General features: G+C 39.9%; 1 protein-coding gene and 1 long non-coding RNA gene across 2 annotated transcripts; both read left to right on the top strand.

The window, feature by feature from the left end:
- The first annotated feature begins 8779 nt into the window (after positions 1–8779).
- On the top strand, positions 8780–11820 carry LOC113008526 (uncharacterized). Its single transcript, XM_026145994.1, has 4 exons — positions 8780–10315; positions 10483–10650; positions 10770–10865; positions 11316–11820. Exons 1-4 carry the CDS (start codon positions 10172–10174, stop codon positions 11631–11633), a joined length of 726 nt encoding a protein of 241 aa, XP_026001779.1. The 5' UTR covers positions 8780–10171; the 3' UTR covers positions 11634–11820.
- Positions 11821–14018: 2198 nt separating this feature from the next.
- On the top strand, positions 14019–15119 carry LOC113008358 (uncharacterized). Its single transcript, XR_003270012.1, has 3 exons — positions 14019–14097; positions 14771–14859; positions 15057–15119. It is a non-coding gene; the product is annotated as an uncharacterized LOC113008358 (long non-coding RNA).
- Positions 15120–19448: the final 4329 nt, after the last annotated feature.

Genomic DNA, 19448 nt, shown 5'->3' on the forward strand with positions numbered 1-19448 from the left:
TTCATTTTACCTTCTTTTTGTTTACCTCTTTAGTTTTCTGGTGGACATCTCTAAACACCATCATGAGTTCAGGTTTTCATTTCACTCCAATTATACCCTGTATTCTCGCAGTCGAACTCGTCCGGCTTCACCTCTCACTGGTCCCTGTCCTCTTCTCTCAGTGTCCTTTTGTTGTCTTGAATTCTCCAGCAAACACAGTCCGTTTCTTCTCTGTTTCTCTTCAGTATTTTCCTTTTGGATTAAGTCCCAGCCTGAGTTTTTCTTTGAAAGAAGCCTCTAATGTCCATTCTTATATTTCAGTACATAACTGAAACCGATTTAGTCGAGGAGGGTACTTGCACTTTCGCCGTCCATGTTTCATCACGTGGTTTCTTCTTTTCTGTTGATGCTTTCAGTCGTCTCTTTCAAGATTACTCCAAGCATGGCAAATCTGACAATCAGTGTCCAGTGCTTTCCCACCGTTCAACTGCCCAGCCTGTAATTCACAGTGCATGTTCCCATCTCGTAGTTCCTTCCATGCTGCTGGTCCCTTCAGTTTGGTTTCAGTGTTAACGGTTCAGTTGCACTGTCTTTTGGCTGCTTGTAAATTCTTCTCCAGTCCACGATGTTCTGTTGGTCTTCATCAGGAGATTAACTGTCCTTTGAGCTTCTTCTCAGGATGGGGACAAGTGCGAGGTCAAGCTCTAAAACTTTAAGCCAAAATCTGGCCTGTTTTCTCCCAATTATGCTACTCTACTGGTTTTGGCGCCGTACTCAAAATTCCAAGTTGAGAGAAGTCCACCTTTATTTATCTGTAACCTGTATTAACGCACTAAAACATACGATTAATATCCTTTTCATTTCTTTCTCTTAAAACCTCCATTCGCTTTATCTGCCTAGAGTTTAACTCATCTCTCTCCTTGTATGGGCATGCAAACTTCCTGTCACACACACACACTCACAGCCCCCACCTTTTCTTGGCCGCGGCTCTCATGCACTTCACAACTTCTCAAGCTGCGCCACAGACTGCAGTTTCTCTACTTTTTTAAAAATATAAAACCAAACACACTCTTTATTCAATCGTCACACACTCAGCTTCTGCATTAAATCATTTTCACAGCACACGCAGTTATAATCAATGTAAGCACTTTACACAGCCGATTCACACTTTATTTATATAAACAAATAGAGAAAAACAGTTTTCCCCCATTTTCCTTTAATACTAAATGGGCACATGCGCGGCCCCCCCTCTCTCTCTTTCTCTGCTCATCCACACACTGCGGGGTTAGAAGCCCCCCTCCTTGCAGCTGCTCGAGACAGAGAGAGACTCGCTTTTCTTTTTTCTGCACCACCACAAACACAAAACCAAGTCTATACATGCAAGCTTTTTTAAACAATATAAACACTTCTCCACCGGTATTTACACTTTATTTACATACACGGGCCCGTATAGACATAAACACACCGCATGCCAGAACCACTTATCTCATTTATTTCTCTCTTTATTTCCATACCGATATTCCTAACTTTTTGACTAATTTAAAAGCTTCCAAGCCCAGGCCTCGCCTTGCTGGTCAATAAACCCCGCGTCGGGAACGCCCTCTCCGGCCGCGGTCAGATTTCTAAACACTAAAGTAATTTATAACCGCTTCCCGCAGGTGAGAGAGGAAGGAGCTCCACGTCCGGCGCCACACGCTTTCAGCTATACTTAAAGCTCACCAGTCCCCTACGTTTGAATGGTAACGGCCGGGTCTCACCCTTTCAATCAAAAAATGCAGTATATTAAGGCCATCACCCTTAGATTTGCCTCGCCTGTTAACGGGAGTTCGAGCCCCGCGGAAGGCTACTCCGGGCTAAAAATAACCACGCGTCCGCAGCTATTAGTCGGTGCCAAACGCTGAACGAAACTGCACTCTACGGAGCTGCGCTCCGGTCCTAAATCAATTTATATACTTTTAGAAGCATCCGTGTGAGCTCTCAGCCCTCCAGTTATCCCTTGATGCCCGAACCGCGTTCTGCTGGACAATTTAACCGAGTACCCTGAACTAAAACTTGCCTGACTGACGCCACAGTCAACAAATATAACACATCAGTTTAAGCCCATTTTGTTCACTTAACCACACTACCTATTATCTTAAAATTCACCCCAGAATTAACAGCAATAACTCAAACTTTTACCCCTAATTATCCTAATTAAATAAAATCACTTATATTTTATATTGGCCATATTATATTTACATTACCAAAGTAAGATGACTTTAGTCTCATGAGCAACATGAGCTAATTGTTATTTACTAGCTAATCTTAAATGACTGTTCAGTACAGAAATGACGCCCAATAATCATGATTTCACAGTCCTGTGGTCTCAGCCTCAGATACTCAACTAATCAAAGCTCATGTAGAAACAAACAAACAAATGAACAAAAGATTTTCTCCTTCATTTCTGTCAAACAAAGCTGTATGAAACGTTTCCAGCTGTTAGTATCATGGTTGCTAGGCAACCTGGGCAGCGCGACAGAGGCTAGACCGTCCCATTTCAGAAGCCTCGCACTTCCGGCCTTAGCGGTCTTTGAGTACGCGGCCCTTGTGGACCGTTAAGGCTGCATACTTTAAGGCTGCAGACCCTGAATTGGGATGCAGCCTATACTCCCTGCTCTCTCTACCACAGCTGCCTTTGAACTTGCCTGGGCCAGGTCTGAGTCCAGCTTTGCCAGGTCACATGACACAGGGGTGTGCTCTGATGTCAGCAGGCAGGTCAGTGGAGCCCTCTGGTGACGGATATATGCCAGTAAAACAGGAGGAGGCCTGAGAACAGACAGCAGGCTTAACTAGCAGGACAAAGTAGCATGTGGTACTTGAAGGAGTCATCACAGCCAATCAGTTCTCAGGAAAATGGAACATCACATACATTTTCTCTTCTTTGATTTTCATCAATGTATTTCCTTTGATAGATTTTCTGTCAACACTAATGCCTGATTAGAAGCTCATAGGCAGTTCCTGTCACTCTACAATAAAACAATGAAGAGGCTGCGCTCTCTGCCCTCCCACTAGCTGACACAAGTAAACTGTGCTAAGATGCCCTACATGGACTAAGGTTCTTGGCCACATACATATAGATTTTCTTGGCTGTAGAAATCCTTGCCATGAAGCTCCCAGCACACATTTTTGATGCTTCTGTCTGTGGCAGAGCAGGTTTGGAGCTCGGCAGAGACTTGGCGACTTTTACTGACTATGCACCCCTACCCACATGTATGATTTAGATTTATACTTATGTGGCAGCTATTCACTGGCCTGACAAAGTTATTTTAAATGATGTCATCAATTACACAAGTTTGTTTCCATGAAAACTAAAAGTGGGGAGATTCTTATGGGCTCAAAATGTGGTCATAAATATTTTGTACTTGTAAATCGGTTTTGTACTTGTAAAAAAGATTTGTATGTGTAAAAAAAATTTGTGCATGTGTAAAAAAGATTTGTATGTGTAAAAAAATTTGTGCATGCGTAAAAAAGATTTGTGTGTGTAAAAAAGATTTGTGTGTGTAAAAAAGATTTGTGTGTGTGTAAAAAAGATTTGTGTGTGTAAAAAAGATTTGTGTGTGTGTAAAAAAGATTTGTGTGTGTGTAAAAAAGATTTGTGTGTGTAAAAAAGATTTGTGTGTGTGTAAAAAAGATTTGTGTGTGTAAAAAAGATTTGTGTGTGTAAAAAAGATTTGTGTGTGTGTAAAAAAGATTTGTGTGTGGACTTAGCCAAAAAAACCCTGCAAGTTACAAGTACGAATTTTGACCCTATTTTTCTTCCTTTCATCTGATTGGTAAATGTCATGTCAATCACAAATGTAACAATCCAATCAGAGAACAGATGGGTTTGGCTCTCGGAGGGGCACTTTTTTTGAACTGCAGGTCTTTGAAGGGAATAAATGCCCTTTTACATGCCAACCCAGCGTTTTCCTTCATCACCACGAAGGAAAACAGTCTGTTGTCGTCCGAGTTTGGTGATTGTTGTTTCACAGGTCTACGTGTTTAATACAGGGACTTCCACAGCCTTTTCAACAGCGCTGCGGACGCAGGGGGGGCAGGCAGTGTTTTGGAAATGACGGTCTTTGTTACAAAGCTTTCTTCGTTATGAATTAGCATACATGATTTTATTGAACATTTGAAGAACTAGCAAAAAAAACAGAAACTCTTGTAGTTCACATAAAGTCAGCGATAAAAACGACAAGGAGCAGGTGCATCTAGTACAGGTAGAGCTGCTGCAAAAACCCACAGAGCTCAGCAGCCAGCAACAAATTCTGGATCCTTGGCTTTTAGTTAGCAGTTAGCATTAGCAGCACATCCTGCCTCTGATGTGAAAGGACTTTTATGCTGCGCACTGTGACTCACAGCAATGGTCCTGGGTCAGCCCTGACTTTGTGTTAAACTAATCCTAAAGTAATAATGGTATTTCTAACCACTGACATACCACAATTTTATCTTTTCAACAGCTGCTGAAAGTAAGGGGACCTAACTGCTATCGGATATTTATATAGAGATTACCCTTCAAAGACCTGCAGTTCAAAAAAGTGCCCCTCCGACAGCCAAACCCATCTGTTCTCTGATTGGATTGTTTAATTTGTGATTGACATGACATTGACCAATCAGCTTAAAGGAAGAAAAATAGGGTCAAAATTCGTATTTGTAACTTGCAGGGGTTTTTTTGGGCTAAGTCCACACACAAATCTTTTTTACACACCCACAAATCTTTTTTACACATACAAATCTTTTTTACGCACGCACAAATCTTTTTTACACATACAAATCTTTTTTACGCACGCACAAATCTTTTTTACAAGTACAAAATATTTATGACCACATTTTGAGCCCATAGATTCTCAAAAAAAGGAATGAGACGTGTAATTTGACTTATTTTGTTGTTTTGTGTGTGTGTTTCTCTGTGTGAAGTTTTGATGTGTATCTGAAAAACACAATTTCGAAAACACTGGAAAGACCTCAAAGACATTTTTCCTTTACTTTCTATGTAAACAAAAAATTTGATTTTATTTATTTTCTGCTGTGTTTTACTTGCATCTATTTGAAAGAGTGAGTGTAAACACACAAAAAATATATATTTTATGTGCTGGAATGTGCAGAAAATAGGTTTAAATATTAAACAAATTTCTTCCAGTCAGAGAATGTTGCATATAATTAAATTTTTGCTTGATGCATAAAGTTAAAAGGTTAAAACTAATAAAACAAGTTTTAAAAAGAGACTTTTTCATTTGATTACATTTTGTATGATGGATTATGTAGAAAAAGTAGAATTGGGCTGAAAGATCTATCGCTTTCTTACCTATTCAGGTTGTAAATCGTGTTTTTAAAAGTAACTAAGTAACTAAGTAATTAATTACTTTTAAAAATAAGTAATCAGTAAAGTGACTGGATTACTTTTTTGGGGAAGTAATCAGTAATTAGTTACTGATTACTTTTTTCAAGTAACTTGACCAACACTGGTGCACAGTGACACAAAACTCATTTAACAACGCAAACTATTTAAAAAATGATGTAGGCAGATCAAGGCAATGTTACAGATTCAGTAAGAACGGAAGTTTATCCTAATCCTTTAAATATGCAGGGCGTCACACTAACACCAGGGAAGGAGCATGGGGGTGGCTTACTGGGTTGTTTTGTCAGAAGCCCGGGGTCTTTTGGAGTGTAATTTTTTCATAGTTAGATGCCTGGCTGACAACTGTATAAAACAAAAAGTACACACAATATTCGAAGGACATAGTGCACACCGTGGGAATTTCAGAATCAGAATCAGAATCAGAATACTTTATTGATCCCTGGGGGAAATTATTTTTTGTTACAGTGCTCCATTTTAAACCAACATTAAGACAAGACAGACAATACGCTAACTAAGAATAGTACAATATATACATATATATACATACATACATACATAAGTCACTTATAAATAAATATTTGGAAAAGAAACATGTGTAGCTGTAGCAGCAAACAGTGTGTTAAGTGGATGCGTTGTACAGGGAGATGGCCACAGGCAGGAATGATTTCCTGTGTCGTTCAGTGGTGCTTTTCGGTAATCTCAGTCTTTCACTGAACGAGCTCCCGTGACTGACCAACATGTCATGGAGTGGGTGGGAGGTGTTATCCAACATTGTCTTTATCTTGGACAGCATCCGCCTCTCCGACACCACCTTGAGGGAGTCCAGCTCCATCCCCACAACATTGCTGGCCTTACGGATCAGTTTATTAAGTCTGTTGGCATCTGCGACCCTCAGCCTGCTCCCCCAGCATGCAACAGCATAGAGGATCGCACTGGCCACAACAGACTCATAGAAAATCCTCAGCATTTTCTGGCAGATGTTGAAGGACCTCAGTCGCCTCAAAAAATAGAGACGACTCTGGCCCTTCCTGTAAAGTGCTGTGGTGTTTTTAGCCCAGTCCAGTTTATTGTCAATGTGTACTCCAAGGTATTTATAGTCCTCCACAATGTCAACACTGACCCCCTGGATTGAAACAGGGGTCAAGTGTTTCCTGGTCTTCCTGAAGTCCACGATCAGTTCCTTGGTCTTTGCCACGTTGAGCTGCAGATGATTCTGCTCACACCACGTGACAAAGGAGTCGACCACAGCCCGGTACTCTGTCTCATCATCCCTGCTGATGCATCCAACCACCGCAGAGTCATCAGAAAACTTCTGAAGATGGCAGGTCTCTGTGCAGTGGCTGAAGTCTGTGGTGTAGAGGGTGAAGAGGAAGGGGGAGAGGACAGTCCCCTGTGGTGCCCCTGTGTTGCTAATCACCTTGTCAGACACACACTGTGGGAGACGTACATATTGTGGTCTTCCTGTCAGGTAATCAACAATCCAGGACACCAGAGAAGCATCCACCTGCATCGCTGCTAACTGATCACCCAGGAGGGTCGGCCTGATGGTGTTGAAAGCACTGGAAAAGTCAAAAATCATGACCCTCACAGTGCTCGCCGGCTGGTCCAGATGGGTGTAGACACGATTGAGCAGGTAGATGATGGCGTCCTCTGTTCCGAGACGAGGCTGATAAGCGAACTGAAGGGGATCCAGATGTGGTCTTACTATGGGTCGCAGCTGGTCCAGGATGAGCCTTTCCAGGGTCTTCATGATGTGGGAGGTCAGTGCCACGGGCCTGTAATCCTGGGGGCCACTGGAACGAGGCGTCTTTGGTACAGGGACGAGGCATGATGTCTTCCACATCACCGGGACCCTCTGCAGACTCAGACTCAGCATAAACAGTTTATGAAAGACTCCACACAGCTGGGGGGCACAGGTCTTGAGGACAAGGGGACTCACTCCGTCTGGTCCAGCAGACTTGCCTGAGTGAAGTGAGTGAAGTCTCCTCATTTGCATCTCAATGAGATTTGCATCTACTTTGCATTTACGACTGTGCGTGAATCCCCCCTGATATTGGTATGATCCGAGCTCAGGCACTAAGTGACTGAGCGAGGGGGCGGGGCAGCTGCTGCCAGCAGTGAGTGCGCTGTTGGAGAAACGGAGCCAGCCATACTAAGGAGAGCTTAAGTTTGAGCAGGTACCAAAGCAAATCATTCGTACCGTACAAATAATGTAAATATGACGGTGAATCACGAAAGATTGATATCAAACTGATCACTTGACCAATATTACGTTACTTGCTCTTCAAGTGAATCAACAAATGGCGAAATGAAAAGCCGAACAAATGCTATTTTTTTTTAGAGTCTTAGCTTACGTGTGTTTATTTCATATTTTCAGTTCTTACCCTCCCCGACTAAATCGGTTTCAGTTATGTACTGAAATATAAGAATGGACATTAGAGGGTTCTTTCAAAGAAAAAACTCAGGTAAATGTTATTTTATATATTATGCTTTGTATGTTGTTCAGTATATTTCTATGCAAAACAAGAGGGATTTCAGTACACAGCAGGATATTCACATTTGTAACCAGATATTTACACTTTAGGGAGAAAACATAAAACATTTTTACTGTACAACATCAATTTAGAGTAAACTTTTGTTTTAGATAAATATTGAAATATCTTTTGAATTAGTTAAATGTCAGAATAAAGAGAGACAGAGCTGTCTATTTTTTATCACTTTGATCAAATTTAGGAGTACATATACACTAAGTTTGTTAATTAATAAGAAAACTGCAGACGATTCCATTCTGAGCTGAAGAAGCTTCTGATAGGTTAGTAGAGTCCATGTGAGTAAATTGGTGGCACAGCTGTGGATGCATATAAGGCAAAACACAGAGCCTGTTTCTTTGACATGGGAAAATCAAGAGATGTCAACCAAAACACCAGGAAAAGAACTGTGGAGCTCCATAAGTGTGGCTCAATTTTGAATACAATTTGGTGCCATTTACAATTAAGAAATACAGACAGTTTCTCTCTTTACTCTTAAAGTTAACAAATATGTTTTTTATATTTATCAATCTAAAAAAATAAACATTTAGTCTGATTTGATGTTACAATTAAAAAAGTGTTTGTGTTTTTATCTGAAGAGTATGTAAATATCTGGTTTCAACTGTATATTTGATGATTGTCAGCACAAAGAGGGAGAGGGAGGAACAGAGAGGGAGATGGAGAATGAGGACAGAACAGAGATGGAACAAGAGCAGGTGAGACTCACATGTTAGTCAAATGGTTGTTTACCAAAAGTATCACCGTATCACAGGTACTCATGTATCTCGTACACTGTAAGACCGAATAGTAATACTTTGATAAATGAAATGAGTTCCAACTACTTAAAAACCTGTTATAAGTTCATACACCTTTATTTTTTTAAGTAGTTTGAACAATTTTGTTTTTTCAAGTTATCAGTACTTGAATATATTGATTAGTTTCTAGCATTGCGCTCAAATAATTTGAGTTTTAACACTGACGTCACTTACGTGCCTACGTACGTACCTACGTGCGCCACCTGTTTCTTTATGAAGTGCTGGCAACCATCTTGGATTCCTCGCTTCGAGTGCGAATGCCCGCTCATTACCCCGAAAGAAACTTGTGGAACGTTAATATCCGAACAGAAATAAAAACATTTGTCAACGGGTTTTTTGCGGCATTGCCTTTGACGCTGGATAAAGGAGGGCATGCTATGGTATGTTACGGACTTTTGAACTGGAACAGCTAACCCTCTGCACTTGGCTAGCTGCATTTACCGCCTTCGCGGCATCTTCAGGAGCGCTTTGTGGTAAGTTTTATTTTTTCTGAAACTATAGTTCTCCGTTGTAATATGGGTTTTTATCGTCATAAATGTACAACTCTAGCAGGCATTTAAGAATTACATGCATGCGTCGTTTTATCCATGTCGGCTTGGCCCCAAAGTGTTTGCATGAATTATGCTAATACGCTCATATTTCGTATAACACATTATTAGTCCCTGGGACTAATAATGTGTTAATAACTTTTCTAATCTCTTACTATTTTAAAAGAAGTCTTTAGAAGGCATTTCTGGATTTGCAGATTATAAACTGCCTTGTGGTTAAATTGTTGAATCAATATGCACTGCTGCGCTGCTTCACACTTAGCGCATACGTGGATATTGATATTGGCTAGCCCATTTGCTAACTAGTGGAACTTAAAACTTACGTTTAGTTCTCTGGAGTTGTACATATTAAAACTGGGGCAGCAAAATTGTAGGCACAGGACATACTTACAAAAGCAGTGAATAATCATTACATAATTACGCGGTAGAACTTGGTTTACATTGCAAATAGTTATGTATACCAAGTTGAAATGTAGAATCTTCTGAACTGTAAAATTGTTGTGCCTGGTCTATTTTAGGTTAGCTTAAGGGTGAATCCATCAATAATATATTTGCCAAACAGTTATTTTTTCGTTTTATTTTATTCTGATGCCCAGTGTTCATTAGTGAAAGACTTAGTTTTTTATCTGTCAGGGGCTGGGTCTGTGAACCAGCATTTTGAGTTTATTTTGTAGTTTTGCTTTCTTATGTTATATTGAAATGAGGTGAAGTTCTTGTATTGTTGTTATTATTAGTTAAGGTTTAGTTGAGTTCTGGGCTGGTTATGTTTCATCTGTGTCTCCTTGGTTGTGTGTCTTTTCTGTTCTCTGTGTAGTCTGTCTTGTCTTCTGTGTTTTACTGTTATGTCCATGCCAGGGCAGAAGTAAATTTTCAGGGGTGAAGATGCTGTTTACCTTGACCAGCTAAGACTACAGATTGTAGATGAAGTCGAGAAAAGTGAAAAGAATCCTGATTACAAAGCTGATGCTCACAACTTTGGCCTTGCAATGCAAAGAGATCATCAATGACGACCTACCAGTAGGTCAGATCCTGGATTGCTGGCCTACTCTGAAATCCCAGTCCCAGGTAAGAATGTATATAGATGTATCTAACAAGATGTATTTTATATCAACCCCTGTTATCTGGCCTGTCTGAACAAATTATGCCTTTGGAGTGTAAGGATTTTGATGTATTTTGCAAAGATTTATAGACTAATTGAAACTTGTAAACACAAATGTATCCTGTGTGTTCAGATCTGTGCAGAATTCCACAGGATTACAAACCTCCACCTGAAGAACCACTTTTATGCTGTGCTGGACCAACATGCTCCCCGGCTCCAGAGCTTATTCAGAAAGAAAGCTGTTTGCACAGGGAACGTGTCTGATGTCCTGTCTCAGCTCTTCAGAAGCTATAATCTCCAGGTTAGTGAGTTTTGTCTTGTTTTTTGAGCTTCATTTGATTTGATCAATTTTTCAATTTTAATTACCATTCTTGACTAGGTTAGCCAATAATTTAAAATAAAAATTTTCTTGTGATGTAGGAACAAGCTGATATCCATGCCCAAAGTGCTGGTGTGCTTCATGCCCTCTCTGCCTATTTGTACGAAGACACCTCTACCTTCATCAAAACATGGGATGTAAGTTTTGGACAAAGTTGTGAACAATATCTTAGTAGCATCCTTGTTTAGATTTCTCAAAACATTATGACACTTTGAGAGTTTGAGAAGCATCTCCATGCTTGGATCTGTCTACAACAGTGTCCATGTCACATAATGGAAACACTACATGTTTTTAATGTGCGTAGACCTTCTATAATGTTCCTAGCCCAACCATACATCACTGTACAAATGAAAAAAATATATAACTCCTATTGACTTTCTGTTGTTATTGCTACGAAGAGGTATGACTTTGCTTTACTAAAAGTACTATTTTTGTCAGTTTGTTTTCTCAAATCTTGGTGTGTTGTGGCTTTTTTGTTGTTCAAACAATTGATTTCTGAGCTAGTAATAATCCAGAAATGTGACTTGTATAGATGAAACTAAGAGAAATAGGAATGCACTAACATGTAGTAATTTTGTTTTCTGTAGATGATGCATTCTGATAGACCAGATATTAGTGAAGTGCCACTTGGACTCCTCCTGATCAGAGCCAATTCCAGCGATGCAACATTCTTCTGCCCTGAGAAGACTGCAGTTTTGGTCGAGGGTAACATGATCATTGTTTTCACCACCCTGGCTGATGCATTTCTAGTAATATTTGGACTGACTGACGTCCTGCACCTAAGCTACCCAAAATGTTTGGCCAACATTTTTGACTTTATTCAGAAAGTTTTGATGGGTCTGAAGGGTGGGAAGTTGAAGCCCAAAGTGCTGAGTCTTAAAAATGATCTTTTGGCAGCAGAATAATGTCCAGGATTCCTACACAGCCCTCAAGTGCCTGTTAAAGCAAGTAATTCAGTTTATCATGTTTCCAAGTCTGGATAAGTTTTTTATAAAAAGAGAGAATAGCATAAAGAAATCTTTGCAGACTCTGTTTCATACTTCATTATCTAAAAGCCACATCCAAAGTAAAAGGGGTGATTTTATTATTTTTATTTATTTTTTCCCCCCATTATCACTTGTGTTTTAGTTGATTTTGATTGTGTTTTTAGTCAGATAACTGTAAATCTATAGAGAAAATGAAGGACAATCTCATTTCTGGCTTCTAGGTGGGATCTTGAATGTCACTTAAGGAACGTTCCTCCTGAACTACTCATAACTGACATAAGGCGCTAAGGAGGTTTATAACACTTTGTTTATGTCTCTAAAGAAGTATTTTTCTATTTAAAATTTTATTGCTTTGTTGTTGAGACTGTGATTGCACTCTACAAATGAGCATTTTGCATAACCACAGTACTGGCATATTAAAAAGGTTACCAATTATATTTCAGTGTATTAGCTGCACTATACTATTACTTTCATTCGGTTTTCCCACCTAATAATGCAGGATTTTCTTTTCCTTTTGTTTGTTTTTTTAATAAAAAGGCCATACTCATGTGTTAATCAAATTTGAATACTCTTAAAACATGTTGTGAAATTCTTTATTTCTAATATTGTAACCTTGTGCCACCTTGGGCTTTTTGTGTCAAAGTAACTCAATAAATCTGTAACTTGAATTTATATTTTCTGTCTTATGTTTTTACAAGTGTAATTATTTTGGGCACTTTTTTTTTTTAAATCAAATTCAAAACACAGTAGATTTGGATATTACAAGCATTTGTATTTAAAATTTTTGAGTTGTATTAGCTTAAAATGGTTAACATTTTGAAACTAAAAATTAATTCCTTAAAGTTACTTGAGCTAGATTTGTACTTGAAACTCAAAATATCAAGTAGAGAGTACTAAACCAAAAATGTGGATATAACATAAAAACATTTATCAATGGTACTTAAAAATATTTATCTAAAGCTAATAAATAAAGTGTGTTTATTTAACTTTTATTTTTAAGTTTTAGTTACTTAAAATATTTTATGTAATCAGTTTCACCAAAAGTTTTGAGTAAAATTAACTTATTGGGTTTTACAGTGTACCTAGTGTTTCTTTTTAGGTTTGCTATTTTTCAAATTCTATATTTATTAAGTTATGCAGGCTCGTTTGCACAACAAGGCTCAATAATTATATAAACTTTTCTAAATCTAAATAGTGGACTTTGGTAGAATTAAAAAAATAAGTGTAGTGCAGGTCTATGATGATTTTTAGTGCTACTATCATCTAGTTCTGATTCTGGTTTTGTCTTTGTTAAATCCTCAGTAGTCCTGATTTTGAACTGTTGTAGTCCTTTTTTAATTCCGGATCAGTTCTGGGTCTGGTTGAATTGGGGTTTAGTCCTCATGTCTTGATACAGCCCCGATTTTATGTCCAGCATCGCTCTGTTATTATCAATTTGATTCGAAACGTGTCCAGTTTAATGTCTTAAACTAAACTGGCATTAAAGCTTCAATGAACTAAAGTGGTCCCTCTGAGTCAGCACCCAGAAAGCTCGTCTCTTTGAAAAATGTGGCCATAAATACGAGCGCTGCTGGGATCTTAAAACACTGGGGCTAAATCCAGACCTGAAATCTTTGTTTCACTCAGTAACAGCACCTTTTTAATATTATTGACTATATGTTATAGTCACATTTATATAAAATGTCAAACATCATACGTTAGCTAAAGGTTGAAGTCACAGAATTATACTGAACAACAATGCAATTTGAGTTTTTCTTGTTTGTACTTTATATTTGATTTACTGTAAGCAGCGGGAGTAAAAGCTAAAGAAAAAATAGTAAAGATATGAATGAATCTCTGCTCTTACAGCTTTTATAGTATGGAATCAGAACGATGCCACCTTAAAATGAAACCGAAAAAAATATTGAAACCGAAAAAAAATATTGTAACTGAAATAAATGTACTGAAAAATCTTGTATTGAAACCGAAAAAAAAATTGATAGTGAAAAACAAGTAATTGAAAAAAAAAATTTTTTTTTCGCTTACAATTTTTTTTTTTTTTTTCGGTTTCAATCCACTTTTCGGTTTCAATCCACTTTTCGGTTTCAATCCATTTTTCAGTTTCACTCTGCTGGCACTGTTTTAGTGTACGGGGGCGCGCTGGGGGGCGGGGATTCCGACCCGCATGTATTTGCATATATTATAATGCTGACCAATGACTGGAGAAAACACTGACGACGCGGCTGCGGTCATGGACAAACTCGCACGTGTCTGTTCGGGAATGGCAGATGCCGAGAGGTCCAGCGTTTACATTACCAACTATTTCAAAGTGACAGCCTGAGGTGTTCTTCAGTAAATTGGACTACCGGACAGGAGGACCTGAGGCCCCACCGCATTATTTTTGGTAAGTTAAATGTGTTAAGCTAATCCGTAATTTAGGTCCTTAGCTAGCTACCTAAGGACCTAGCTAGCTAAAATGAGCACTCGGCTGTCGGGGAAACTTGTTTTGTAAAGTTCGTTTAGCTAACCCGTGCAGGTGAATGAATTTACCCTGACTAAAGAAATCAAGAGAAACGCACCGGGCTGCTCAGTGACTAACCACGGTTACTGTACTTTTATTATGAGTATTATACTGTAAGAGCAACAGGCTGGACTCTGCTTCTGCTCCTGTGCAGACCTGATTATTAAATATGTGCAAACAGCAGCATGTTTTCTGTCGCTTTCCACATGTGGAAGGACATTAACGCCAACTTTTAAATTCCCCTCATTAGTCAATAGCTACGGATTAAATAGCAAAGCCCGATACTTATGTACTGAAACCAACTACTTCCGCTTGGCAGCTTAAGTTAAAATGTTACATTTTTCCCCTGATTATTTTTTTTAGCTTTTGTTTTTTTTTACTGTTTGTTACAAATATTCAGGTTAAAAAACTGTCCAAATTATTTTTAATGAATTATGTTCACAAAGTCACGTGTGCAGTACTCTGTACAGCTTGCATCCTTTAGGACAAATAATTTGAAGCATTAATATTTCTTGTTCAATACTGAGCTGATAACACCTCTGTATGTTGTGACCAGGATGCAGCAGCAGACTGAACCTCGACTGAAACCTGCTCCATCATCTCATCTTTGCAGATGTCCATTTATAAAGCATCAACAACTCAAAGGTAAACATGATATTAGAAAATGTGTTAGTAAGGCCTTTAAAACAAATAAAAAAAATAAACAGCTGTCGGCAGAACTGTAGGACTGAACAACTTCAGATCCCGAGTGTGAGGACTGAGAAGGATCAGCTCTATTTCTGATTTGAGAGATAAACTTGATATTTCAGTTTGTGATGATTCTGTTCTGTTTGTGATTACAGGAGCTGTCCTCAGATTCAGACCTCAGCACCACCCAGTGACAGCACACAGATCATCCTATATCTATCTTTGTAGTAACTCCAAAATTAACTGAAGAAAACAGTACAAAGGTTAAAGTACCACATGTGCTGTCAGTGAAAGCTGCAGCTGTTTTATTGATAAATTTAAAGACAAAAAGTCAAAAGGATTAATCACCCCTGTAACTGTGTCACTATACATCAGCATTAACAGTACCTCAGTTTGGTGTTTCAGAAAACTGCTGATCTCAGACCTGCACAACTTCTGTTTTAAACACTGAATGTACTCAGCTACATGAAGACCACATGTTTTCTCTGACACAATTAAATAAAACCTGATTAAAGTCAAAGGTTGTTACTTGTATTTGAACTAAAAACTTGTGATCTGGAATTCTTTCACTGTTTTTTGACAATAGTGTGTTATTTATCATAAAGTAATTCAGAATCAGAGTAAGAGTAAGAATTAAAAGTGCTAAGTAGATAGATAGATATATACATGATATATACATGAGTGCAGGTGGTGATCAGTGCCAAACATGGAATGATGCAGTGAACACAGCGTAGGGTCATGTGTTAGTGGTGGGAACAGTCATACGGTTATTGTTCATGTGTCCAACAGCAGAGGGGAAGAAACTGTTCTTATGGCGAGAGGTTCTGGTGCGAATGGACCGGAGCCTCCTGCCTGAGGGGAGCAGGTCAAACAGACTGTGTCCAGGGTGAGAAGGGTCAGCTGAGATCCGAGCTGCACGCCGCAGTGTCCTGGAGGTGTACAGGTCCTGCAGAGATGGGAGTCTGCAGCCAATCACCTTCTCAGCAGAGCGCACAACACGCTGCAGTCTCTGTTTGTCCCTGATAGTGGCTCCAGCGTACCACACGGTGATGGAGGAGGTGAGGATAGACTAGAGTAACCAGTGAGCACAACATATATTTAACTTTCTACAGGACTTAAAGCTATTACTATAGTCTATAGCTATAGCTATTACTTACCTGCACTACTGTATAGCTCTGTGTAAATAATCATTCTGTACATATGATAATTTTTAATCCTACAACTGTTTATAACTTGCATAGTTCACATTTCTGTATAGCTGTATATCTCAGATTTCTGTAAAGTTATTTATTTCATATTCTGTATAGTTTTTCATATTTATATCCTGTTCACAGCCTGTACATAGTTTGTACTCACTACAGCTTGTACATACTTATAGTTATAGAATATTCTTAACATACTTCATACCGTGTGCATTGTAACATACCATAATAGACCCATTTCTGTAATATACTTACATATCTATATTATTGCTAATATATATTGTAATATAGCGATATCACTAAAGCACTCCTGGATGGATGCAAACTGCATTTCATTGCCCTGTACCTGTGCATGTGCAATGACAATAAAGTTGAATTCTATTCTATTATATTATGTAAAAGTCCAGACCCTCTGAGGATTATCTGAGTACTTCTAATATTACACAAAGCAAAGGTCTCCATCAGTGTTTATGAAATGCTGGGTTTATCCTTCTTGTGAGGGAGCTGCTGGTGAAGATCACGAGCCCTGCTTGATCCTGGTGACGAGTTTCAGTCTTCCTGGTGTTTCTGAAATGATGCCTCTCACTGTGGGTCAACAGAACTTCTGGCACAGGACAGCTGTAATGAAAGAAATTGAAGTTTAGAAAAAAAAAAATCTTGGAAATGCCCTAAATGTGAGAAGCAGATTTTGTATTTACTTTTCTTTTGCCAATCAAGATAACAAAGTATCATTTTCACCACACAATTACTAACCTTGTCATCTCCTGCACTGTCTGTTTTGGGCTCTGGGCTCGTCCTTCCCAGCGCTCATGAGACTGCTTTGCTGCACTGTGGTATGAGGTGCTAACCTGTTGACAGTGTTGGGAAGGTTAATTTTAAAATGTATTCTGTTACGGAGTATAGCATGGTGGGAAAGGACGGAGAGAAACCCCCCCCCCCCCCCCCTAAGTTTTGTTGGTTTTGTTTTTGAGTTTGTTTTGGATTAATTGCATGTTTTTGTGTTTATTTACGGTTGTTGCACCTGTGTGGGAGGGGAGATTTTACTCTAGCCTAGCTGCCAGTGAGGCGGAGTTGAATACAGGGAGCGGCTGATTGGAGTTCCTCTTTATAAAGGGGAGAGGAAGCAGGAAGTGTTGTTGTTGTTTTTAGTAGGACCTCGGTGAAGCAGGAGAGCCCCGGAGATCCAGGACAAAGTGTGCGCATTTTTAATAGAAAGGATTTTTTTAGCCTGGCCTGGTTTTTGCTTTTAACGAAACGGAGGACGTGGAAAGGAGGACGTATTCCTATGGAGCTGTGAGAGGACGTGCTGGAAAAGAGAGGACGTGCTGGAAAAGAGAGGACGTGCTGGAAAAGAGAGGACGTGCTGGAAAAAAAGGACGTGTTGGAAAAGAGGAAAACGAGCACTAGACTGGAGACCTCCTGCGCCCCGATAAGAAGAACTGGACCAGCTCGGGGAAGTTTAACTGCCGGGAGGTAATGTGGAGACCCAGCCTCGAACAAAGTTAAAGCCTGAAAAGGTGGGTGGCAAACCTGTTTTATGGAGCTGCAGGATTGATACGGTTGGTTGCGTGTTCGTGCAGTGACCCTCTCTCCCCTGTTTGTAACTAGGCGAAGAACTCGGACCGCGGTGGTCTTTGGGCTTTGGATCCCTGGCCGGGGTTGTCTTCAGCCGGTAGTTTGCCTAGAGGAAGAACAAATAAATCTTGTGTAACCCATTGCAGTGTGTGCGTGGTGGTTTGTTGCTGGTCCTTACTAGAATTCCTATTCTTTTTGCATGGAGGCTCTCTTAACAGACCTCCCGTAACATTTGGCGTTGTCGACAGGATTTGTGACCAGTATACAAACCTACCTGCCTTAGACTGATTAATATGGCGGATGAGTTATCTGAAACCAGGAATATGGCGTCACCATTTTTTATCGGTGCGCCCTGGGTACCAAAATTTTGTGGGCTTAATATGAATTATGAAGATTGGGAGAGTCAAATTAGCGCAATGCTCCGTGCTCAAAAGTGGTCGATAGAACAGCAATGTGATTTTGTATTGAGTGCATTAGGAGGAGAATCACGACGTGAAATTCTTATTCTGGAACAAGCGGAGCGGGATACGCCAGATAAAATCTTTCTTCAGCTTAAAGAACTGTATGGGGACAAAACAGCCGTGGGTACCCTGCGTGCCATGTTTTATGAATGTAGACAAAGGACAGAAGAGCCTATTAGAAAGTTCACGTTACGCTTAAGGGAGTTGGGCCATCGCCTGCAGACAAAAGAGCCACAAGGGTTTCGGCGGGCTGACCTGCACCTGCGTGATCAGTTTGTCTTGGGTCTTAGGGAGGGTGAGATACAGCGTGATCTGCGGCGTTTATTAAGGCACGATCCTGACCTCTCATTTGAACAGGTGCGTAAAGAGGCTCTGCAATTGGAAGCGGATGCGCTGTATGGCGTACATGAGGACTCCGCTTGTGCTGTAGTAAGAGGGGATTTAAAGTGGCAGGATACTCTGAATTGGAGAGATAAGTTTAAAGTGGAGATCCTTGCAGAAATGAAGGAGCAAATTATGGATCTCAAAAATACTCTTCAGGAGGAGCTGAGGGAATTTGTCCGACCAGCACCAATGCCACGGACGTTTTCAGCTCCTAGAGGTGAGCGAGAAAGGTGGAACCTTAGTTCCCCTCAATATAGGGGAGGTGTTGAAGTGTCCGAGCCACCCCCGGTGACAAGGCAAACCCCACGGTTAGTGGAGCGACCACGCACAAGTGGGATGAGCATGGGCAGCCTATTTGTAGTAGGTGTGGAGTTAGTGGACACATGGCAAGAGAGTGTCGGGGCACTTCATCTCAGATGGCTTTAAACGAGTAAATCCAGTCGCTATGGGCCAGGTGATTGGAAAGGATGATAGTGGTCCAACTCAGTTAAACCACCCTCAATTTTTAGGGGCATGCCGTCAAGTAGAAGTATTCATTGATGGTAAAGAAGTGACATTTTTGCTGGATACTGGGTCTAATGTAACATTAATGCCACAAGCCTGTTTTAGGAGATTGTTTGGTGAACAGGAGCCGGGGAAAGAGAGTGATCTTAATTGGCTAAAGCTGAAGGCCGCGAATGGATTGGCTATTCCTTACGTGGGCTATGTGTTAGCTGAAGTACAGGTGGGAGACATTACCCTAAAAGATATGGGAATTGTGATTTCAAAGGACGACCCCAATAATTCTAATGCATTACCTATATTAGGTATGAACATCATCGTTCCATGTTGGGATGTGTTTTTTTTGAAACCTCAGACGCAGACCCAGACCTGGCCTGTTGGCTCGACTGTAGACGCTCAACAAGCCTGGGCATCTGCTTTTCAG

The sequence above is a fragment of the Astatotilapia calliptera genome, chromosome 16, assembly GCF_900246225.1.
Source record: "Astatotilapia calliptera chromosome 16, fAstCal1.2, whole genome shotgun sequence".
Lineage (NCBI taxonomy): Eukaryota > Metazoa > Chordata > Actinopteri > Cichliformes > Cichlidae > Astatotilapia > Astatotilapia calliptera.